Consider the following 26796-nt stretch of genomic DNA (forward strand, 5'->3'; position numbering starts at 1 on the left):
ATCGAGGGCACCTTTCCAAAGCATCTCACCTGTCAGCAAATTACCATATTATTTATCATGTTTCCTTCCTAAAAGGAGACTCCTATCTTTTATTCATGGCTTCCTCTAGTACACACACCAAGGTCTGTAGGACTGCACTGCATGAACGGTAAGAAAAAAATGGAGCCCTAACAATTTTTCTCTCCCCGTGAAGTTCCCTCTCTCTCTCTCTCTCTCTCCCTCTCCCTCTCCCTCTCCCTCTCCCTCTCCCTCTCCCTCTCCCTCTCTCTCTCTCTCTCTCTCTCTCTCTCTCTCTCTCTCTCTCTCTGTCTCTCTTGCTCTCACTCTCTCGCTCTCTCTCTTCTCCTTTAAGTCTAGATCTCCATGGATGGGATCATCTTGAGGAAGAGAGAGAGAGCTCGGAGTTCGTTCTCTGGGCGGATGTGTAGAGATCCCCCCAGCAGGTCGACTGGAGCCATCCCTCACACTGACACGTCGGGGCAGGGGGCGGCCACTTCAAACTGCATCCTCGCGGCTGCCAGGAAGGGGGGGGGGGGGGGGGGGGGGGAAGGACCTTGTGTTGCGCCGATAAGAAGTTTCTCATCTTTGTTCTTCCATTCTTTTTTTTTTCCCACCAAAGCTGCGACTGTGTTGCAGTTGCTCTGCCGTCGATGTGCAGGGTGTCGGACGAGCCGACGGTAGATAATGACGGTGGGTAGGTGTCTGGGTTTAATTGCCATCATGTGTTTTTTACACGAAATGCAATGGCAATGACAATATAATTATCTAGGAAACTACCCAAATTCCAAGGACATCATTAATTGTTTAAAGAACACTTTCATTAGCACAACACTGACCTCTCCATGGCCCGAAAATCATTTATTTTAAAAACCTGGTTCATGCATCTACATTAAAAACCAGTGGAAGTATGAATGTGCATTAATTTAACCTCAAATGTGAGTGGCAGTGGTATTTGCTGGCTGCAAAGAGAACCAAATTACAGTCTTGCAAATACCGTGCAGAAGGTTTGTCAGAAAAGGTATAAATTACATTCTTGGCACTTCTGTGTGATCTCTTTACTTCACAGCGACCAATCACAACGTCAAGATTTATCTGGTGGGAAATATGGGATTGACTTAGGAAAGCTACGAACCCACTGCGAAGCGACTTTCCCGACCAATTATTCATCAAAATCAAAAAATGTAACTGAGTAGGATTGACATTATGGATTGAGGATTGTGCATTATGAACAGATTGCCTAAGCATTGCATTGTTATCTCTCCACAAGGAGAAATCCGTTGCTAATTAAACCTTGATGGACATGATACCTTTGACCTCAGCTGAAGGTTGAGTCTCACTTCCACTCGAAAGCAATACATTTCATAGGGTGATGTTGGGGTTGCTGTAAACAACCTGCCTTTTATGGCTCTCATTATTTCCAATGCCAAGTGAGGGACATCGAACTGCCAGCGAAGGAGAGAGCAGGACTCAAAGTCAGTACTATATATTTTAACGTTTAGCTGCAAACTGCTTTCTGTATAGGCTGCATTGTTAAATTGTCACGGTACAATGTTCGTTGAAATTGAGTCGCAATCATGTCCTTCAAATATATAAAACTGCACTTTCTATCAATGCGGCAATACAATCTGTCCAGGGAAAGGTGGAACGAGGTGTCATAATTTGCGCGGCACTCCCAGCCAGTATATGCAATGTAGAAGCATACACCCTCTTATCTTCAAAGGAATGCAAATGTAGAATAATGGCATTGAAGTCATATGTTTTATTTCATCCCAACTTTCCAGGAGCCTAGAGTCTCATTAATTGTTGGGCAGATACATTTTGCGGAGATGAAAAGGTGGGTTAAAAGCAAGGCCCACTCAGATTTGTTTACACTGTTGTTTTGTACCTCATCCAAGGTATCCTTTTCCAGACATTTCTTCTCGGAATATTTGCTGAAAAATATGTTTTATAGATTGGGAGTGTGACATGACAGATGGAAATTGCTAATTATCTTAATTGGTGGCTCTTTAATGCTGAATCAAAGTTCGTTTTCCCCCCCAAACTTCAAAGATATGTTCAGTACTGAATTCACATCAGACTGATGCACATGGACTCTGTGTAAACAAATGCCATGATCAAAATTAAGATTGCATAACCACTCATTATCTCACAACAGCACAGTGAGAGGTAATGCAGATAGTCAAGCGATCCATATTTCTTGAAAAGGCAGACAGCTTGGGCTATGTGCTCTCGTCCCTGTCTGCAGTTCACCCCTTCCTGTGATCATGAACGTACATCCAAGTCTAATTGTGTCTTGAGATATGTTCCTCCAGTACACCTCATACAAATGGCTTCACAATCACAAGATGTTTTACAAAACTCAACAACCCTTTCTTCAGATGTTTCGACTTCTATACCTGGTTGAAAGAGATTCCACATTGCTGATTGAACCTGACATTGATCATGAATTAATGAACACACCCTATAGATGCACCTTAAGATCACAACAACACACGATAATAGAGGTTGACGTATGTTTGAAGACGAAAAAAGGCTTTCTATTTACGCTTTCTATCCACACTGTGGAATCCAACCTAGATGTTCTAGTTTGTATTGTGGTTCATTACAGGGTCACTTGCTTTTCTAGGATTTTCAGTCAGGGAAATTTGGGTCAATTAAATACATTTACATTTACATTTAGTCATTTAGCAGACACTCTTATCCAGAGAGACTTACAGTAAGTACAGGGACATTCCCCTGAGGCAAGTAGGGTGAAGTGCCTTGCCCAAGGACACAACGTCATTTGGCACGGCCGGGAATCGAACTTGCAACCTTCAGATTACTAGCCTCACTCCCTCACCGCTCAACCACCTGACCCCCAATACAAGAGGCAACACATACTTGTTCTTCTACCTGTGCCAGGAATACCAAAACTGCTGTGTATGAGTGTGCAATCTCCAGTATCAGTAACAGATGGGATCTCCACTTCACCCTACTTGCCTCGGGGGGGAATGTCCCTGCACTTACTGTAAGTCGCTCTGGATAAGAGCGTCTGCTAAATGACTAAATGTAGCATGTGATGACTTAACATGTTGAACTCTGTGCTCATGTTGATTCATGTGCGTTGTCCCTTTAAATAAAGAAATCAAAAAATGTATGCATATTTTCTACCAACAAAGAAAGCTTGGTAAAATTATTCCGAGTTTATATCAATTTGGGTGTAATTTATTCAATAATATAGTATTACGGTGCCATAACGTCTACTCTGGAGCCTATACGAGAGGAGCCAGGCGTAGCATCAAAGTGTAAATCCTAACCTGGTTCGCAGTCTTACCTCACAAGAACTTAAATGTTATGTAGCTCGCGCTCCTCTGATCCTGGAGTGAAAGGCATCAGCAGCGGTGTATCCAGGTCTATACTTCCCAGAGCTCCTTAATCTGACCAATTTAATTCCCCTTTCCCCCCAAGATCCAGGTTCCTCCTGGGGTCTTCTACATCGGGCTTTAACCCATGTTAGTCAAGTCAAGTCAGTTTATTTATAGAGACATTTAAAAACTGCCAATGCCGACCAAAGTGCTGTACAAAATCATCAAATAGGGCAAAACAACAATAAGTAGGAACAACAGACAAACAACACAATTACAATAAGCACGAGTGATCCTAAACTAGGCCCGTGCATTCTCAACAAGGTACAATGGGTTCTCAAACAACAAAAGTTTGAAATAAGGGAGATTGTAAGTGGAACCGTAATTCCCTTTGCGTCCTTTTGTTTTCCACCAGCTGTGAATCAGATCAGAAGGTGCTATTCATATCCTCAAGCCTGCAGTCAGGATCTGGAAGCTTTTCCTTAACTGTAATTGCTATGAAAAAGCTAAAAAAAGGTGATATAAATGAGAGGAAACTACACCAGCCTGCTTTGTGGTTTGCTGGTTTCCAAAGTTATTATCATGGCACTTATTACAAGTTATGAGGGATATTGTCTGACAGTTGTCAGGTGTAGATGTCAAGACGGTCAATTAGGGAATGATCTGTTAACTTACATTAAGATGCAGATTCATCTAAAAGAAAGAATAACTTTTAGATCCTGTATTACATACATAAAATCAAAATTGATTTGTATAGTCCTTTTTACAAGCAATGTCACAGAGGGCTTCACATACACCCATAGAACTGCCCCTCAACCAACCTAAACCCTCAAGGAAGACAAGGAAAAACTCCCATATCACATACATCAAGGCCTCTGTACCAGGCTGGTTATTTTCTATTTTCTACACCTGGGACCAGCATGTACATTTACATTTAGTCATTTAGCAGACGCTCTTATCCAGAGCGACTTACAGTAAGTACAGGGACATTCCCCCGAGGCAAGTAGGGTGAAGTGCCTTGGACACAACGTCATTTGGCACGGACGGGAATCGAACTGGCAACCTTCAGATTACTAGCCCGATTCCCTAACCGCTCAACCATCTGACTCTCGTAACACTATCAGTGTTTCTAAAGTAATTCTAAATGTGCACTCCAATCTGGAGTGTTCTCAAAATACCTCACAAAACGATCGGTTTGCTGCTAAGTGAATTTTGTAGAACATTCATACAGTTTTCATTTCACAAATTAGAAACCATGTCTCCTGCAATTATTCCAAAATATACAGGAGGAAAATAAATGCAGTAGAAACCATAGCTGAATAATGCACAAAGCCAATTACAAATTGGCTTTGGAGATAGATTAATTTCCTGGGAGAGAGCTAATTGCAATCATAAATAATGATCCCATTGACTATACTCTCTGATTTGAATTACTACTAACAACACAGGCTTTAGTTACTGTTACAATAACAATCAATATGGCAAAAGGATATGTGCATTTAATCATTGTAATGGTTTTTAGTTTTCCATTCATCAAGGACTAAACCCATTAGAACCTTGTAACAGGTCAATGTGAAAGACAGTCATACAAACATGAAATTCCCCCATGTATCGGGACAGAAAGAAATGATGCACATGTAATAGATGGGTATGGTGAACGTTACAAATCATTAATGTTTTTCAAAAATATTCGTAATGAAGTGACACTGTATATTATCATATTTTCTCTTCTAATTGGTCTGACTGGCCTCTGTGGTTTCGATGGACGTGTGTTTAGATCGTTCTCAGGTGCCCTGAATGCACCATCACACATTTGTCTGTACCTTTTATTTATCTAAAGGGTTACATCCAGCTGTAACAGGACCGTGAAGCATTTCTTCCACGTAGGAGTCGTTATACCAATCGTAACTGCAGATATTAAACAGACTTACAGACAAGATAAGTAAATATTGAACGCCTGGTCATTGTCCGTGAAAGATAAACAACGAATCTCGTGAGATGCCGTAAACAATGTGTGAATTCATGGTCATGAAGAAGAATGACAACCACAACAAGCAATATTCTGATGTGCAGTCTAATTCACAGAGAGGGATGGGTGAATATAAGCAATAAGTAATCATTTGGTATGGTTGATAGGGTAAATTGCTTTGGATTTACAGTGAAATACAAACCAGATGTCCCAAGTTAAAATATTCCTTGATACATTATGCTCCTAGTTAAATCTACAACCGTTTTGACAATGCTTGAGAATGAGCGAGTTTCAACAGATTAACTACACTTTTTCTGATATACTTGAAGTCCATGGAGTTTTATTTTAGAGCAGACTTTCACCTGTCATATAGAGGGGAAATGGTATCACACCTTAGTATCACTGTACAGTGTTACAATAATTTCTCACATTTCCTCAAAACTCCTTTCCTCTCTACATCTGCCCAGGACGAGATACTTATTGAACCCTTCAAATGTGTACAAGTCTCTTCTACTGAAGGTGGTGAAGCACATTGCACTGTCCCAATCACATGGAACTTCTTACATTTACATTTAGTCATTTAGCAGACGCTCTTATCCAGAGCGACTTACAGTAAGTACAGGGACATTCCCCCCGAGGCAAGTAGGGTGAAGTGCCTTGCCCAAGGACACAACGTCAGTGGCATGACCGGGAATCGAACTGGCAACCTTCGGATTACTATCCCCATTCCCTCACTGCTCCCCCACCTGACTTCTTAACAGCAGTAACAACCAGATAACTCCCAGTAGACATATATTGATTCAAAAACGATAAACAACATGGGAGATCTTGCATCATACAATAGAAGTATTGATTTTTGGGATGAATCATTGTAATGCAGTGTACGTACAGAACAGCCATATCTCCCTGGTGGGATTCATCTCAAGTTTAAATTTGGATATCGCATGCAATTTTTTTTGCCTTTCCTCGGGAATCCCGTATTTTATCTGTTTGCTATTCACGCACGCTGTTCACATAACTGTAAGCGTGAAAGCCTTAAGTCTTAAACTGGTGGAGATATTTGTTTTATTTGCATGGGGATGTATGTCTGCTGATGTATAGGGTCAACAAAGTCAAGCGCAGGAAACATGCAGAAAAACAGAAAGTACAACGAGAGAATTGTAGGAGGATAGGAGGGAGGGAGTACAGGTGAAGGAGAGAATTAACTAGTGGAAAGTGGCATGAAGGGGGGGTGTTGCCATTGATGAGTATTAATGATGTTGGAGAGGTGCAGCTAAACATGCAGGAGGAGGGCAGCTGAAGACTGTAATGGATGTGGCTGCCTTGTGGAAGAGGAGGACCTGGGAAGGATTGCATTGCAACGCATAAGTTGCGGGATATTAAAAATTAATGACTCCATCCCAGTGATTTACGACAACATGGGGACAGCGAAACCTAACTTGTGTGAGATGGATGATGGAGCCACACTTACAGAAGACGGATGCTAGCTCAGACCTAGACCCTTGAGGGTTTAGGTTGGTTGAGGCGCAGTTCTATGGGCGTATGTGAAGCCCTCTGTGACATGCTTGCGTGTAAAAAGGGCTATACAAATAAATTTTGATTTGACTCAGATAACTTCTGTACTCCTTCATGGGCAAGTAACCCACCTGAAATGCATTTCTTGGGCTACTTCGTTCATCTTCAGGTATGGGGTCTTAAACGTTGATGTGTTTCCTACCTCACAAAACCAACCTTGCAATTGTGATTTGCTACAGACAAGCTACCCCTTCTGATATTGTCATGAATGCAGAATACGCTCAGAAAAGCAACATCCAGTATTTCCATTAGAAATGTACTGAACTTTCTTTTTCATTACTTGAAGAAAAAATAGATTTTTGCATGAAATGGTTGGTGTTCTTAGCGAATGTGATACTGACTTGCATAAATGTGACAATGCAATTGTCATTATGATGCTAATATTGCTATTAATGTGATTGTAAGAGATAAGGATAATAGGCATGAGCCAGTTTAATTAACCAGACGCTCTGTAATAGAAAATTGGTAGAGGACGGAATTATTAAATAAGTTTAGGTTTCGATTCATTTCAAGTCTCTCACAGTCAATATATCAAACATGTACAAACACTATTTCAGTAACTCAGAAACTAACTTGGCTTCAATCGCAGTAATAATGAAAGACTGCAGATAATGAATTTATTTTTGGGCTAATAATAATAAATGAATCCTACGCCCTCTCCTTTTTTGAGATTGTGTTCCACTGTACGTTTTATCAAGCCTTGCCCTGAGAGCCCAGAAGCTCCAGCTAATGACACCCTCATTCAGCCACGAGGGAGGCAGGCCCTCAGCATCTTCAACACTTCAGCGGTGTTATTACTCAGAGTAATCTGAGCTCGTAAAAATGATAACTCGCATCCAGCCAAGCTAATAACCGCATCAGAGACGGGCAAACCATCTGCTCTGTACTTTGAAAGCAGTGGGCAGACTGACCAAATTGAGGAGGGTGTACCTAGGAGGGTAAATGACTCCAGCTGCCAATTCTCATTGCTCTGTCATCATCAAGAGGCTTCTGTGTGCTCGGAAATTAGAGATGCAGCAAATTAATTGGCCAGGGATCGTTATCGACAAATTATAGGCAAAACATGTAATAAACGGTTTCTGACAACTACTTTAAAATGGCAGATTACCGATTGTGTTGTCCGGAATGGGTCAGTGCACCATATGTCAAATTGGGGCTCTTTTTAACCTGTCTGAATGAGAGTAAGTCTTTCTTTATTCAAATATATGGAAAAACTACTTAAACAAGAGCTGACATTAGAATAGTTTTGTTCCATTCATACCAAAGTAGAAAGTTACTGATATGTCAAAATATCAGTGTTGGCAACAGCCATGTATGTTAGGCTATATGAACATCATTTATTGGTTTCAGACCGGAAAAAATAATCAGTGGATCCCTATGAGAAATCCTCGTACACAAGCAAACTTGACAAAAGATACTGGGAGAATGTAGTTACCAAAGTCAACTTGCCAAAGATACAATCACAATTGACCGTTAACTTAGTATAATGTTCTTCTGAAGAACATCGCTAACAAACTATATTTAGAGTCTTTATTCGGCCTACAATTAAACAATTTTAGCTAATTAGCAAGCAAATAACAACTGGAACAATACTGTTTAACCATATTATTGAAACCATGTGGGCAGCTGGTGTGTGTCTCTAAATAACAAGCTTAGTTGCCAATAAGATTATTAGACACTAAGGACTAGATCCAGTCTTGTTGTCTGTATATTATTATTATTATTATTACATTATTATTAAGGCACCTACTTTGGTATACATTATGATAACTTGCTCTATCAATTGTTGTTTGAGTGTAAAGCTCACAAGCTGAGCAACCTGCACAAACTACATGCAACAAAATGTACTATACATCAATGCCAGAGCTAGGATTATAAAGTCTGAGTTGTGAAAAATGAAATACGATAAACTACTCCGGCCTTGGAAAACAGTGTGTCTGCTTAACTTATCGTCAGAATAATGTTTACGTGTGGCAAAAAAAGGATTTAAAAGACATCATTAATTCCAAAATACCAGCCATACATCATCTATCACCTTGGGGAGGTGACGAGTGAATCATGGCAATTAACAGGATGAGATGGATATCACTTGGTGGCCATGAAGGTGTGAAGACCAGTCTGGGAACCGGACCAGAACATTCTGCTCAACACCTCTCCGCTCTAACGCTAAATGTCACCAGAGAATACCGCTGTGAGAACTGAGAACCCCACTGTGCCTTCCACGGACGTCTCTCTGTCCCCTGTGTTCTCACCCCGGCCCCCGGGGGGCAGCATGGACACATTTAGACCTGGCAGCTTCACTTTGGGTGCAGTATCGTTGTAAGGAGGTGTTACCAACGTGGTGCAACGGCTAGACTCACCCTCTTCCTGACTCTCATGACATTGAACAGAAACTTAAATCAGGGACGACTGATTCTGAGTTCACTTAGATCAAGCACAAAAAACCGGAGTGATTAAATCCAAGGCCACCACAACCAAATGACTTCTCAGTCTCCAATTACCAAATAACCCAGACTCCAAGCTTGTCTCTCTCTGATTGTGTGTTTCTGTGTTCTAGAAGCATTCCTTATAAAGTACATAGTTGAAAGATAATAGATATCTTAAATACCTCAGATTACTCAGTGGCAAAGGTGGCAAGGATGCAACAAATTAGTAGTACTGCAAGTGAGATCTGTGTTGGTTAAGCGCTTGTTCTGTTGGCATGTCGGCATTGAGGGGTGAATCGAAATGTTTATGACAAAATACGACGAAAATACATGCGGCGTACAGCGTGGCAGTCGAAAATGAACAAGTCAAAATGCCATGGTGCCATCATCCACAGTGACTGCCGAGTTTTTGTCCTGAGGTCAAAATGGAGATCTCTTCCAGATAGCTGTGAGCTGTGAGCGTCAGGGGGAGACTCTCCCAGAGATGACTCTCTTTCACCAGGATGACTCCCACTTTGAATGGTGCCAGGCTCTTGCAAAACCGGGCTGGGATGTGACATAAGACCCACTTTACTCCGCTTCCCTGAGGCATGAATACACACACTGTCTGCACTGCTCCAAGTCTAGTATGAATTGAAAGATTCAGATGCGGGGGTGTTGGCATCACACTCTGCAAGTATGAGACGGGTGGCCACAAAGTTAAACCCTCCCACAAAGCTTCTCAACAATAAGAATAATCTAATGTCATTGTGCCAATACAGCAATTTACCTACAAACCAAGCCAGAGCGACAGGACTCAGACAGGGAATCCACACCCTACTAGGCGATCACAACACAAGGCATATTTTAAAATGCATGAGCAAATTAGCAACGTGGAAAAACACTAGTGTCAATTTGGATGCGCTGTTTTTGTGTTACTGACAGCGATAACCAATATAAGGCAATTACATAGTAATTACATAGCATAGGTAGTGTTGTATTGTTTAACTATTCATAGTTCCTTTACATTCACAAACTGTTTTCTATTGAATTCCATTCCAATACGTATTTTGTTTTGATTATATCGAGGTGTGCTTTTACACAGCGGTAGAAAAGTCAACCGATTCTGAGCAGACCGTGATTATAAATGTAATGACTTACTTTAACACAGCGCTGTCCCCCTGTCGGACCGTGATGTTGTCCTTTGATATAGAATCCCCGCTTCTCGCCGGCACTCCTGCAGGTACAAGGAACAACAGTCTTAACCCGACGACAACAAGGCATTTCCAGGGTGCCACAAAATAACCACAAATGCCCATTTTCCGTCAATGCGGAACTTCCACCACCAAAAAAAATGAAAAAACTTCAAAACGTCAAATATTCCTTCTGCGACTCGAAACTGTCGCTGATGCTGTTGGGGTAGACGACCTCTATTCGATTGCCTCAATGGAAAAAAACGAACAGTGTTTAATCCCGAAAACCAAAAGTATCTCTCCTACGCCTGATGACAAAAGCGCATATTCTGTGTCGGGAAATTCCAAGTACAATCACTATCGGCTCCGTACAAAACCAACTGTGTGCGTTTTCGAAGAGATGCTGACGGTCTCCTCTGTTCCGTGTATGTTAGGCTGTTTGTAATCGCCGTCAGATGAATGCACACGCATAAATGCAGCAGCCGAGTATCCTCTTGGAGAGTTCTCGCATCACCCAGCACAGCAGTGGCTCTAGAAACAAGTACGAGTGTCCTCAAATCAGTTTCGGATCCTTATTTGTTAACCGGAGTACTTAAACTTCTCCGCCATGCAGCTTCGACGGAATCAAGTCTGCCAGTCTGCAATGCTGTGCGCGCTCGGGTTATAAACCTCTCTGAATTACTGAATCAGATAGCGCATCATGGCAACCGCTATGCTCTTAGAAAACGAACACACACAGTCGACTATCATCGTCCTTGAGACTTGTTCGGATGCTGGTGACGAGTTTGAATATTCTAAGGTCGGTATTGTTAATGCATTTCCTTGATGATTGTTTGGAAAGAGCCTATGATATATAGGGGTTAGTATTGGTACTTGCCCACAGATACCCCCTAATTTATAGATGCAGTTCAATTTATTCTGAGGTTGTTGGTAGGGAGTTATGATGATGACCCATGGGCTGAAAAATTGGGCGAAGATAAGAGTTAATTAAAAAAATACATCTGCCTGGAAAGCAACCTGACTCTACTAGCTACACATCTCAATGGCTTTAATTAAAACCTCCTTCTGACCTCAGCAAATGTTAAGATGTGTAGACTTAATTATGAGGGGAGGAGGGGCGAGGCGTTATAGGTGAAACATTTGTTGGCAACCTGTCCAGCTGATTAAGGGGAGGGCATTTAGTCACAGGGCTGCCTTATACTGCACCAGTTTATCACACAGACAAACTGGATCTTAATACAGTCAACCTGCAACCTGCAGCCTCTTCATCAGAAGTCAAACACACTATGTCTGAGCTTTCCCCGCCCTTCGCTGATCCTTCAAAACAAACCTGGCTGAGAGTGGCTGAACATTGTGTTCAAAGAGAGAAACAAACAATGTATAGGTACTGATTGTTGATTATAGACTAATTCAATTTCTGGAATAAAAAGCCTACTGCCACAATACGTGATGGAACATTTTCATCCGTGTTTAAACGTATCAAGTGTGCCGACGTCCTCGATAGGAATGATGAATGGAAGCTTTGGTCCCAGGAGAGATGTAACACACAGCTCTGCTGATCTGGGACATCTTCTGTATGACTTTCTCTGAGCGGAACTGAACTCATAGACGCTAGTAATCGATACTGAACCGAGTCAATAAAAGATCCTCAAAGACCTCAGAGTTCCAACTAAAAATATCAACGATTCTCCAATCTCACCAAAATACAAAGGGCACGTGAACAACATAAATATATTATTTCTTTAATAAATATTTCCTGTTGTCAACAGCCTGGCTATGACAGAAGGATAAAGTTTCTTGGAAGATGATTCATTTTCCAGCAGCACAACTATCCTAAATGCACAACAATCAAATTTGCACACTGCTGAATCACAGTAATGAGAGTGATTAACTGGTAGGTCATTTTCAATGAGATTACACATCTTCCATCACTTCCTAATTAGGGATTGGTATCATATTTGTTGTTGTTGTTGCTAGTAACCAGTTACTTTTATGTCACCCCTCAAAGCAAACAGAGCCAGTTACTGTACTTAAAGTTATGTAGGAGGAACCTGAGTTAGATTTACAGAACTGCGTTTATTAGCATTTTCCATTTTTCTGTAATCGTCCATATTATTCCTTGTATTTTTATTCCATGGTACCAAGTCCATGGTACATAGTCTTTTATGCATTTAAATTGTAAGTATTCCGTTTGGCATATATGCAAAGTGAGCCTTTTCTGTGCTCCAGGCCAAAATCAGTTTGTATCCTTTTGAGGACAACTGTGTGTCTAATTTAAAACTGAGGATACAAGTTTGAGGTAAAATGCATTATGGTGGGATCCACCTGTGTGGATTCTCTCACTGCAAGGTTAATGCATCCTAGTTAAGAGTTTTTTATTAAAACATTTCTCAGATGGAACTCATTCCTTAATTTAAAATGAATCAGCTTCTCGGATCAAATTTGGCACTGGCATATCAATGACAGGTACAAGAGAAAGGATTCGAGCTGCAGAAGAAAAGGTCATGCACATTTTCACATCGTTAATCGTTCAATTTCAAGAGATTACAGTTACTGCGAGAACCAATCACAAGCTTTCCTAAATAATTGATGAATTCTGGAATCCAATATTCGAATCTGAACTTTGCCTCAGTAAATGCCGATATTTTGGACCCTCATAGGCACCTGGGTATCGTCTAAAAACGACAGTCACGCGGCAAACAAAAGGGACAAGATGGAAAGAATGTGGTATCTTACTGGCACAATTTCCTTGGAAGTCAGTGGGGTGATTTCATTCATAGGGCTTAAATAACTGAATAGTAGGCTTGTACAGATTAGAAATCAAGTAATACACAAGTAAGGTTGTGGTTACCCTTCATAACAGGAGTTAAACACAGATGAACCAATGTCGGTTTGAACCACTTATATTCACAGAACCACACACATCAAGATGTGGATTAAACCCACCAACCTACTTGGCCCCTGGACATGAAATTTCAATCTCAAAACCTTTAGTATCTGTGCATCTCTAAAACTGTTGAAAACAGCGATGTGTTTCAGCCACACAGACCTCCTCAGGGCACCAATATCATATATGGGGCAAAGTTTCCAATCACAGAAGAAGAAGAAAGGATCCAGACAATGTTGTAAACATCGGTACGAATGAAAGCAAACGGCAAAGTGTATACATGTATCATTGAACAGCCGAGAGCATGATAGGCCTATTGCGGACTTTTCACTTTATAGAAAAACAGCCCTGGCCACAAGGTACCTCTGCTATATTGTCTTATTTGGATCATCACATGGAATGTAACATTACGTGAAAGTGGATTAAGTCATTTGCCTGAGTTGTAAGCACTTGCTTTGAAGCAAAAGCCCGCTTTCTCTCCTATTTACATATTCGATTATCTTAACTCAATGAGGATGATTGCTTTCAGCATACTTCAGGATAACGCTGGTAAATGGCTCACTGGGGCTTTGCGATCATGCCAGCGTTTGTTTGCTGTGGCCAGCCAAATGTAAAGTGCTGTTATGAAAAGTCTGGGGGGCACAATTACGACTGGCACTGGGAAGGAAAGCGTTGGCATTGAGAAGAAAAATGAGGCTCAAGAATTCCCATTTTTCTTATCTCCAGAAAGGTCGGAGAGGTCTAAGAGAGAGTACACTGCAGTCTCTCTTCTGGAAGCTAACAATGAGCCATTTCCATAAACGCTGAGCTCCGTAAACAATACTTGCTTGCAATTTTCAAACAAACACCAATATTGTCAGATGCTATCATGTTCTTCCAACTGGGAGTTTTAAAAACCTGTAAGAGTCCGATCAGAAGGTACCATCAACATTGGCTTCAGACGTGATTATAGATGCATCACCAATGGTAATGAATTGATCAATAATAACAAACGTCATTTCAAAACAAGCCATCCTGCTTGTTAATTGTTTCCCAGTGGGATTTGCTTGCTGTGCAGGTAATGTATGTTCTTGAAAGGTGCTTGCCTTGCCTTGTTTCAAGGGGAAACATTAATTAAGAAAAAGACTGAGTTAAATGTAGCCACACATACACAAATAAAAATGTTTTATGACTTAAATATTGTGTACGGAGACAGTAGGTTCGGGTGATCAGAGTAGATCCAACATATTCAAAGATTCATCTGACATGAATCTTTGAACAAATCTGTTTACCACCAACACAAAAGGAGACTAATTATCTGGTTGGTAAGCCGTCTTGTGGTTGCCAACTAAAGATACAATGTGTTTGGAAGAAACCATCATGCATTTTCTTCCCTGCATCATAATATCCTGGATTGGTACAACAGTGTGTAGGTTTGCCTATACAGCTGTTACAACACATGTAGGAAGATAACATTTTGGGGGAGAAATCAAAGATTTCAAAAGCTCCAGCACAAAACAGAGCAATCTCTGTGAGAGGCCTCATATGTACTGTAAATCACTGGTTATAATTCTGCATTGACTTGAACTTCAGTTTTACACAGTGTGTGTGTGTGCGAGTGTGTGTATATGTGTGTGTGAGGGTGTGAATGTTACAATATCATCTTTTATTCTCCGTTTAAAGTCCTTTCTGTAATTGTCTCTGACAGAAGAGTACACCATTTCACTTCAAGATTGTTTTAACTGTATGAACTGGCACTTGAAATTCTTACTGCCTGCTTCAACAAATGATCGATTCATGGTTGGCGTTTTTTCAAAATGGCTGAAGCCATAAAATAATTTGAAAGACATATAGTCTATAAACTGACAATTACTTTAATTACTTTGGCGGTAAACGTGTATTTCTTGACACCATCAGCTTCAAAACGATCTTGGTAAACTGCCTCAACAACAGAATCTTCAACTGCCGCAACCAGGACATTGGTCTTGGTCGTTTACAAAATACTTGAAGCTTCCGTCAGTCAATGAGTCTGTGAAGCCACACCAAGATTAATATCAGGCCTAACCCTGAAACCTGAACAGGGAATGGTGACTGATGTCACACAGGGAAGGACTTCAGCCGTTCCAATCCTTCACTGTCACAAAGTTTTGCTCTGACCAGCAGAACCATCCCTCGCTGACCAATTTGAAACTGACCCTTCAGGTTCAGCCACAAAGATTGAAGAAGGTTCCGCCTGAGTTTTTCTTTTTTAGAGCATTATTTTGTAAAATATGTAGAAAATTCGTTTTTTTATTACAGACTTAATTATATTTTTAGCCATACCTGCTCATAAGGGAGCGGTAAAGGGTCTTTTTCTCATATTAAGAAATCACAGAATTATCTCCGGATAATATCCCCTCAGTTGAGTATTTTCTTTCAAGGCACTGGATGTAGTTGTAATAATTCCTCCCTCCATTTGCCATAACAGAGCCGCAATCTTTTGAATATAAACATAAACATGGCTATGTCTGCAGGGCAGTTGAACAGCAATGTGCTGAGGTCAATGTCAAGATGCTTCATTATAGCATGAGGGAGAAATGTGGTGTATTGAAAATACAGTCAAGTAGAGTTAGAGCGGTGATAAGAATTCTTTCAAAAGGTTATGCCACTTATAATAAAAACGATGAATCACGTGTAATTAATAATGAATTCTTCATGCTTCAGGTAAATAATTACAGAAAGAATCCCTGTCAAACTGACATGTCAAATTAGTCCTAGCTGACATTAATTGCATACACTGTACCCAGCCAGCACTAATTATTATTTAAGAGTTATGCAAAGGTGTCTGAAGATGCAGGCTAATTTGGTCTTTGGAGATATGTTGGTCTTAATTGTCACTGAAAATCTTTCTTGCTTTACAGTTTCCTATAAACATCAACTATACTTTCCTGACAACTATACTATAGTATGGTTAACTATACTTTCCTTTTTTTAACAAAGACCCACACCAGAGAAAACTCCAGGGTTATTGGGCTATGTTCTGTTCACCTTCACAAACAGACCAGGGCTTGCTGGGATAAGCAGATGTCATTTGACATCCTGTTATCTAGTGACAGTTTGCAAAGCTCAGCGGAAACACAACACGATGCTTGTGTTATATAAGAGGAGGTATCCCCCTGCCTGTTACCAAGGCCTGGACACAGGCCGACAGTAGACCTGGACACAGGCCGACAGCAGACCGGGACACAGGCCGACAGCAGACCTGGACACAGGCCGACAGCAGACCTGGACACAGGCCGACAGCAGACCTGGACACAGGCCGACAGTAGACCTGGACACAGGCCGACAGCAGACCTGGACACAGGCCGACAGCAGACCTGGACACAGACAGCAGACCTGGACACAGGCCGACAGTAGACCTGGACACAGGCCGACAGCAGACCTGGACACAGGCCGACCGCAGACCTGGACACAGGCCGACAGCAGACCTGGACACAGGCCGACAGCAGACCTGGACACAGGCCGACAGTAGACCTGGACACAGACAGCAGACCTGGACACAGGCCGACAGCAGACCTGGACACAGACAGCAGCTTTGTGTTGCAGCTCCCAAAGCGTTTGTTCCTCATGCAGTGGCTTCATGTACTGTACAAAACTCTAAGGTCTATTTATCTCACATCCCATCTGACAGTAGCGTAGCTCTCGTTAGATTGGTAATACACTGAATGAGCCCATGTTGAAATCAATGAAAATGTATGAAAACAGGACTCGTGAATCGCCATTGTCAATTACAGGATTAGTGGGGCTGCATCTTATGACATATTACAGATAATAACATAAAAGCAATACTGATGAAGTACCTTCATGCTGTGTTTACAACCCCCTAGCTGTTCCAGAAAAATACCCTGCAAACATTCGTACTGTAAGTGCAAATAGCTCTAAAAACCTGCTGTCCATTCGGAAGTACCTAACATACCATCACATTCATCATAAACGCATTACCTTAATTGCACAGTAGCAGTGTAGGGAATTAAAACCGTCCCTATTTCAGTGGCCCATCTTTCCATGTGCACCGTTGAAGTTAGCAAAACAGTACTTTAAACTGAACTGTAAAACACAAACCTAAATAACATTCTGAAATGGAATGACACTGCACATTTGCAGGACAAAAGTGATGTGGCCTTGCACTTCATTCAAATAAACAAACAATACACAGCGCTGGACTCCTCCGACTAACACGAGCATGTCTCTAGTGCTGTGACCTTGAATAGACAGGGAACAGGACTAAACTGGTTGCCAAAGAATGTCCGATTCAATCAACATCTTACAAGAAATAACAGGCTAGTATTTCACTTCCTGTTCCAGTAAACCACTGTTTTTTCTGCCACAAATGCACTACAGTAGAAATGCATATCTACGTAGGACTAATGTATTTGCAATCATTTGCTTTGTATGTTTCTGATGAGCCAAATACCCAATTACCACATACAATGACTTCTATATGGTGGTTAGACATGGGTATTAGTTTAAAGTGAAATATCGAAAGAAAAAAAAATATGATGGTATCGCAAAAGGATTTAACACTGCAAACAAAGAACCTCCATGTGTTGGCATACTTGATGCTAGCAAACGACAGTTTGGAATGATCAGTTCAGTCATTTTTTTAATGTATTTACTTCAACACCTGTACGACCCCCACACTGAGGGTCGACAGAATTGACCTTAAGTTTCTTATCAGCCCAGGCAGCAAAGGCACAACCACCCCTCTCTCTCCCAGGCACTCCACCTGCCAATTACTTGTTTACAGGGAGTGATTTACAGGCATACACAGAGACAACATCAGAAAATACAGATTACGGACCCCAGTTCTGGAAATATCTTTGTCAAGAAGATGTGAGATGTTATCACAAGATTTGATTTCAGATTTCCTCTTCCTGTTACACACACACAACAGCAGGGTTTGTTTTCCATTATCTCGTGACAATGCTGTGAGGAACCCCAGCACACTGCTGACCTTTGCTGATCAGACTTGTGATGGTTTTCAGGTGTGTGTTTTCTGTTGCACTTCTATCTGCCGTTGAAATTCACAGGTAGATTCAAAAGAGGCTTTTTTGAAAAAACAAACACCAAAAGGTAAGGACAGGTTTATGCTTTATTAAATAAATGGCGGTTAAGATTAACATCTAAACATATCTTCTCCAGGAATCCTGTAAGTCCCAAGGTTCATGCAAGAACAGTAGGCACTGTTTCTCATATTTGAACGTATTCACTTAGTCTCGCTTTAAAGTTCAAGTTTCTATCCTTATCCAGCTGATTTCACAACTGTTGTGTTTATAAAGGATCAGTAAATAAAACAGGGGTGATACGGGGAAAAAACAACTAATGTACAACTACTGTCATGTACTGAATGAGACACAGAGGAAATCTGTTTGGATGTTAACCCCCACGATTCTTAGAAAATAGAACCTTAGGTGGGACACTTATTTGAACACAGCAAAAATTATAACATGAATATTATTTAATTCACTTAGACCGTGGTCCAACTATGCCCTTTCTTTGTAGAAAAGATGCAGTTGTGTTTTATCTTTTCTTACATTTGAGTTGATCAGCAAGGGTTAAACTGTGGGTAGTACTATGTAGTCCCGCTAAATCTCCTTTCATACTGCAGGGCAGAGACGGTAAAAGATGCAAGAACACCCAGATTATTCGTGAAGATTTCAGACAAGCTCTGGGAGACCTAGCGGAGTGTTGTGAGATGAATTTATGATTCTGAGAGATAGAGAGCGAGAGAGATGGGGAGAGAGAGAGAGACAGAGGAAAAGAGTGAGTGAGCAAGAGAGAAAGAGAGAGAGAAAAAGAAAGAGAGAGAGAAATGCCTCCGGTTGTCTCCTTCTCCTAGTTTCCTGTCTGTTAAAAAGTCTACTACTCCAGCTGCATAGACAATGAAGACTCAATTTACTCAATAACGCAACTAAATTATGTCTATGATTCTTTCACTGGTTCTCTGCAATATAGCGAACAACAATGTGGAAAAGCAAATGCATATACTGTATATATGAGTATATATACACGTTGGTGCCTTTTGATAGCAGTAGAGATGTTTTAGATGGTTCACACTTGACGCCATTTCAACCATTTCACACAGGCACCATGTGACCTAGCGTCACACGTAAGGCTGGACGTCGTAAACAAGTCCACAATTAAAGCTGTTTTCACGTGATGACATGGCATTATGCGCTTCAGAATATACACTTCCCCATGCAAAGCTCGGTGAAAATGGATGATGCCACCTCCCACACAGGAAATACACCCAAATCAAGGAATCTGTAATGGCGCAGACATAACATCATGGCCATATGGCTAGTCTGTGTGTGGATCTGTGGAGGAGATCTTAGAGGCTAGGTGACACAGGGAGCTGCTTTGAAGGATGGGCTCTCTGTTATATTAGGTTGGGGAAATTGGAAAGCACTTGACAGATCCTCTTGATCTTCATTGACTTTCATCAAAGGTTGTGGACTGCATAGGAAGATTGAAAGGATTACTTCAGAGTGTTTTTAGGGCTTTGGTGTTAAATTAGTCATGGCTTAGAACACAGAGAGACTTCCTTCCATTTACGGATACACTTGTTCAGAATCGTGTGGTGCTGGAGGGCATGAGCTTGGTGGTTCACTTCACCTCACACGCGAGGGCTGAGATCGCCGTGGTTCTCCTATTGAACGCGTGCGAATCTCCCCCCGTCTGAGACGCCGGGAGAGCTCGCAGGCGCAGAATGGATGCTCCGTATCGATGCGTTTGGAAATAATTGTAGTTGTCAGATTAATAAAGGCGTTCTGGGAAGGAGGTGTGAAAAGCAGCTTCCAGGTAGGAGCATTCAGAGCCACAATGGAGGAGGGCTGTTTGTTAAAACACACAAACACACACAGTCACATTCAAGGCACTATACTGTAAATACTGATGGCGATATTTTGTTTGCTCTAAATAGAGAAATGTTCATTATCCACCCTTAGAAATGCGCAAGTGGTGTATTGATAAAAGCACTGTTGTGCTCAAGAGTGAGGGATGAAGTTTCCTCGCTAGGCATAAATACTGTATTGATTACCCATCGGCTGAGATTTTGCCGCCATTTTTCTCTCTGTTTGCAATAGACTAGCGCTGGACAGTAATCACTCCACAGTCTTCTGGAAGTAATGTTGACCATTAGAGAAAGTCTGAAATAACGAACACAATATGGTATTCCATAAATCACAGCACTAGACTTGTGGAGATCTACCCATCTCACTGAAAGATTTACTAAGTAGAGCATGGAATGATAGGCTTTGCTACTTGCAGGCCAGAAAAAAGGAGGTCATGTTTAGTTTTTTTTAACCCTCTCTCTCTCCCTTTCTTCTTCCTTAACAGAGCAACAACTTAACGATTAACTGCCGTTTGAGAGACTCTCAGTCTGTTTCCAACTGCCATAATCATACAGACAACAGGATTATGCAAAGTAAAGCCTTTGCAAGTCCGGTTTCTTAATGAAGTCCTGGGGCTCTCTGCATATGTTCCCTAAAAGAGGGATTTGGTTTGGATCGACTTTTCACTCCTTGGAACAGAGTGAATGTCTCCCTCATGGGAGGTAGATCAGCGTTGAACCTGACAGGAAACTGCCTTGCTCTTTAGGGAAGCTTGATCTGAGACTGTGGTATTAATGAATCCCCTGTACAGCAACATTGTTTTTATGTTTTTATTTATGTGTGTGTGTGGGGGGGGGGGGGGAGCAGTGACGTTCTTGCATCACAGCTCAAGCCCATGTCATTAGATAGTTTTTTTTGTTTTTAAGTGTGGTGATGCTTCACATTAACTGCATATTAACTACTAAGTGTAGTGTGTGGTAACACTGAATGTAGTTACATGAATTAGCCAAATGTCCACTTAATATAGCAGTTTATACAATTAATTCTGTCAACTAATGACAATGACTAAGAATTATATTATACATAAAAAGGAATGTTTAGGACCCAGCACAGTTTTAACCAGCATCTGCTTGGTTGAATAAGACACGTGAGGGAAAACACAGGAGAAACGGTTAAGGCTCTTGGCCGTATGAAGCGACTCCGACCGTCTCCATGACAGTCCCACGTTGTCACTGCGTTCCCTGCGCCCATCTGCCGGACGCTTACGAAGTGTCAAAATGATGTCAGAGATGACTGATGGTGTTTATCACAAATCAGCCTTGACCTGTAAGACGCGACAAACAAACTGAACTTTCGACATCTGCGATACAAAAAAATAAAAATAAAGAAAAAAAGAGTGGACATCTATAACGTGATGCAAAGTTAAGAATGTCACGAGCGGTTTTATTACTCGCTGAAGGGTTTGACCGAGGACAAAATTAGAAAGACAATACTCGTATAAGGTAACCTAATTTTCGCTTAGTTTTTTGAGCTGACATTTTCACTCCAGTTGCTTTGAATAGATCGCTAATAATAGTTTCATATCTACAGGTTTCTCTCATGGCTCACCCATTTTGAAGGTTTTGTCCCCCACATTGCGTGACGGTCGTAAGTGAAACAGACTTACCGCAACTTTTTTTAGGCCACACACTCTACGTATAACAATAGTTTGTTTTCAGACTCCGGATAACCTTACAGGTTATATTCTGATATAGCCTAACTGATATAACTCTTTGGTTAACCTACGCATGAGCTATCCAGACAAGATACAGCATCTTCACCATAATCAAGAGACTGGACTGATTCCATCTGCACAGTTTGGACTCAGTCCCAGAAAATGCAAAAACAGGTTTAATGTTCCAAATCTTACCCTTTAAAACACAGCCATATATATATATATATTTGTATATCCTTCTTCTAACAAGGAAAGTGCATCTTAGCATATATCTATTCAATTAATCATGCTCATGTGTGTTTTGATCTGATGTCATTATGACATGTAAATCACAAAGGTTTTATTTATTCAGTAAATCCTTTTGTGCGGCACCCTGAATACATTTTTGATAAGCGGGACCAGAAGGGAGAGGGTGAAGAATGGAAGGGTAGAATGATGAGATGAATGGCCTTTCTCTGAAAAGAAAAACCAAGGAAAACCAAATTACTGCTCTCTCTCTCTCTCTCTCTCTTTTTGGTACCTGTATCCAAATCCCTCTGACGGAAAGTGATTCTTCTCTGTTCCCTAGATCTGCATCAGAGGAAGTTTAAACTTTTTTGTATTTCCTCGCTGAATCACGTCGTTTGTGTGAGCAAGTTTTCAGACGCAAAGAATCTGCAGATATGTGTCATTCCCCCCTGCGGCAGAATTGCTCTCACAGTAAACGTGCAGGGTAATTTGACAAATCAAAACAACAGCCAAAGAAGTTCTAGAAAACGGTGCCCTGTGATAAAAAAATAAAACTAAGGGTGAATACTGAACACTTCTCCATTGTCAGTTTTACCTCACTCAAAACATTACAAATAACTGCTGCCCACTTGTGATACTCAAACATGCATGTGTATCTTACTTACACTTAGGAATGCTTGGCTGGACCTGATAGTTTCCTCCAGGATCACAATGACTCGTATTGAGAGACTTGTTGCTCTTGTTGGTTAGTTGTAACGGTTTCAAATTCTTGTACTCGCTGTGAAATATTTTTACTGTTGATAGTTTTTTCTACAGGTACACTCTTGCACTCTTGTGGGGAGTTTCATGTTGTTCAATTGTAACTTGTTTAACTGCATGCTCTTATGGTTCTTCCCTTTGGCATTTATTTGGTTTTCCACAATGTATGCTTCATGTTTTGGCTGCTCGCAATGTTTGGGGCTATCTCGTTGTTATTATCAGTGACCTATGCTCTTTTGTAAATCTCTTTCTTGGAAGTCGCTTTGGATAAAAGCGTCTGCTAAATGCATAAATGTAAATGTATCTACCATCGGTCGTTATCAAGGTTCAAGCGTATTATGGGATGTGGTAGATGTATAAGAAGTAGAGATCATGATCCTGGCCACTGGCACCATGTAGTACATTACACAAGACAAACCTTCACCGTCCCCACTTACAGTGGAAGATCCTGGGGTTGAAACTCAACAACCACTCGTTATGACTCATTAGGAAGGAGCCAATTTTATTAAAAGACTTGAAGGAGGAGGGTAGTCTAGTATGAAGTCTTACACTAATAAACGATGTACTGTACAGTACGGTGTGATTTGTGGTTGTCTTGGTATCACACTCGCACAGTCCCTGTTGTGATTGTGGGAACGGATTGTTTTGAGGGGTGATTCAGTCGTGAATCACCGTTTGATGCGAGTGTGCGCCGCTCGGTCTGAAAACCTGTCAGTTGGGTTTCTCTAGGAGAAGGAGGAGAGACACGAGAACGTGACTCATCCCTCCGTCTCGAAGCCTCGTCCAGGCCTGCAGTGTCCTCACCAGCAGGCTGATGGGGAACAGGAACGTGCGGGGAGACAAGTCCCGTTCTTCGCTGATTATGTCGCCAGCGACCGTCTCCTTTCTCTTTCTTCTCTTGGTTTGAGGGCCTCGCGCTCTTTAACACAGAAAACAGACTCCTTTCACATCTGTAACGCGAGACTTAATGGCTTAGTAACACAAGAGAGTCTCATTGGCTGGGCTGTCAGATTCTGCTTCAGTCTATAATATCATGTACCTCAACCAGAAATTCCCACACTGAGGGGAGGAAAAAAAAGACTCCAAAAAGGTCCTTGTCGTGAACAGCTTGAACGTCCGGTTCTCACGATGATTTATAAAGATCAGATTCAGAGCTGATTCACCACCTGGCCTGTCGCAGAGGATCCCATCATTTAGCGAGATAGCTAATTTATGATCCACTCAAGGGCATTGTTTATTTAAGTACAGCTGCCCATGATGCACTGCAACGGCAGTCCTTCTCTCTGGCAAGTCGATTAACCTCGGCAGCTACAAGTGGGAGTGGAAGGCGCTAACTTTAAGAGGTTGGCCTCTTTCCTGTAATGACTGGAGCAGTTGGGGTCAAACCGTCTCACTCCGGAGCCAGCTCCTGGTCTTCATTCACAACTAAAAAAGACACATAACTCACCAAGATAACACCTGCCCATATAGCCTGGTGCCTATCAGCACATACGCACAGGCTGGTGCCCTGAAGATAATCTCCATGGTGTTAATACTCTGCCAAGAGAATACATATTTATCTCTCTCTCCCCCCTCTCTCTCTCTCTCTGGCAATTTCATATCACATTTGAGGGCAAGAACATTATCTGGGGATATGGCAGGAAAAGGTCTGAAATACACCCCGGATATTTCCATTACGTGAGCCATCCTAAATGTTAATTATAGATCAACAGTACGGTGACATCCAATATATTTATATTTATGTAAATTACGTAAACAAGAAAATATTAAAGCTGTGTTGCAGCAGAGTAAAAATGAACAATTCACAGCTGCAGTGAGATATGTGATAATAATCATCATGTGCAAAGGTCATCGCTTATCTGAATGAGATGTGTTTTTGAAATAAGTTCACAATACACAAATGCTTAACAATAGGTCAAGTCAGAATGCCAAAAGTTATAATCTAGAGTGCAAGCCAAATGTAAGACAACACATGTACACATACAGTATGCCTTTTTTTCCTACTCGTCACAACTAGTACACAAACAAAGTAGTTGTAATGTTACTATGGGTCTTAAATATGATATTAGACTACATAAAAAGACTAAGACAGTCACTGTGTTTATCACAGCAGTCCACAAAGAAAGCAGAAAAACAACAATTAATTACATTCCCAGAGAAATTATTTAGGCTCATATTTGTTGAGTACGACAACTATGTGTTTTCTTGAGTGTATCTTAAGGCGTAAACAACTCAGCTGCAATAATGTTGCAACGTAATTGCAACTTGCACTCTACGGAAAAAAAAACAACAACAGCCACGATATGATCCGCAAAAGTATCCACAGAATTTCAAACCTGTGACAGGAGGAGCACAAATGTTAAGTGGGAGAACATTGTTTGTAAAAGGATTGACTAATTAGCCCAATACTACAGTGCAGGAGCTCAATTATCTCAGTGACACCGATCTCCCTGAAGCGAGCTCTTTAAACCCTGCCTCCCACAGGAAACTGGGTATGCATTGTCCCTGAAATCTATATGATTACTGCTGCATGTTCTCCCATACCTTTCTCCCACCCCCAGCCCCTTCCCTCCCTCTCTCCCATACTCCCTTGTTCGTTAGTTTTCCTTTCTCTGTCACTCACCTGTTTGCCATGAGGCTCCTGACTCTCTCGCTCTCCCCCAGCACGCTCTTTCTCCCTCCTTCTGTCTCCCTCTCCCTCAGTGCTCCATCTCTCTCTCTCGCTCTCTCTCTCTCCTCTCCCTCTCCCCCCAGCACGCTCTTTCTCCCTCCTTCTGTCTCCCTCTCCCTCAGTGCTCCATCTCTCTCTCTCGCTCTCTCTCTCTCCTCTCCCTCTCCCCCCAGCACGCTCTTTCTCCCTCCTTCTGTCTCCCTCTCCCTCAGTGCTCCATCTCTCTCTCTCGCTCTCTCCTCTCCCTCTCCCCCAGCACGCTCTTTCTCCCTCCTTCTGTCTCCCTCTCCCTCAGTGCTCCATCTCTCTCTCTCGCTCTCTCTCTCTCCTCTCCCTCTCCCCCCAGCACGCTCTTTCTCCCTCCTTCTGTCTCCCTCTCCCTCAGTGCTCCATCTCTCTCTCTCGCTCTCTCTCTCTCCTCTCCCTCTCCCCCAGCACGCTCTTTCTCCCTCCTTCTGTCTCCCTCTCCCTCAGTGCTCCATCTCTCTCTCTCGCTCTCTCCTCTCCCTCTCCCCCCAGCACGCTCTTTCTCCTTCCTTCTCTCTCTCCTTCTCCCTTAGTGCTCCCTCCCTCCTCTCTCTCTCGCTCCCACCTCTCTCTCTCGCTCCCTCCTCTCTCTCTCGCCCCCGGAACACTTTCTCCCTCCTCTCTCCTTCTCCCCTAGTGCTCCCTTCCTCACACCTCTCTTTCTCCCTCCCTCCCTGTCTTCCAACCTAACTCATCCTTTCCCATCAGATTAGGTGCAGCTGGGTCTGCCTCTTGGTTCTAATTGCTCAGTGGGGGGTGATTGACATCTGAATTGAGGACTGCCAGAAATCTGAATATTAATCGGGCGTAGGTGAGAACTTGTAGGTGTCTTCATGTCACATGCTCACTTTCATTAGACTGAATCATTCTGGAACCTTACCTTTCTGATCCCTCGAGGGATTATAAACAGCCTGTCATGTTCCATGAGATTTCAAGCGAATATTCCAAGCCGCTCCGGTCTTTTGAAGGAGCTTTGAGAATGAAGGGGGCAAATTGGGTGACTATCAACCAATTTTCGTTCTGTCGGCTGACACCGTCACTTCTAGCGGAGAGGAGAAGCATGATTTTTTTTACATTATGTCAAATATTTTGTTGTAAGAGGGGGTAAACCTTCATTCTGGGAGTTCCCTGGCTTGTATCGAGTTTGACAGCTCCACGGAGTTCACACAAGAA

The 26796-nt window shown here is 41.9% G+C and overlaps 1 protein-coding gene across 3 annotated transcripts in view; it reads right to left on the minus strand.

The window, feature by feature from the left end:
- The window catches only part of opcml (opioid binding protein/cell adhesion molecule-like), a 159259-nt gene that overhangs the window by 63792 nt on the left and 68671 nt on the right, over positions 1 to 26796 (minus strand). For 2 of the 3 annotated variants that reach the window (XM_062453095.1, XM_062453096.1), the window contains one exon: positions 10455 to 10530. In XM_062453095.1, the coding sequence (XP_062309079.1) occupies positions 10455 to 10530 (76 nt within the window). Of the gene's footprint in view, positions 1 to 10454; positions 11114 to 26796 lie in introns of those variants that run through there. The other variant, XM_062453094.1, reaches the window with a different exon arrangement.

The sequence above is a fragment of the Osmerus eperlanus genome, chromosome 27 (genome assembly GCF_963692335.1).
Source record: "Osmerus eperlanus chromosome 27, fOsmEpe2.1, whole genome shotgun sequence".
Lineage (NCBI taxonomy): Eukaryota > Metazoa > Chordata > Actinopteri > Osmeriformes > Osmeridae > Osmerus > Osmerus eperlanus.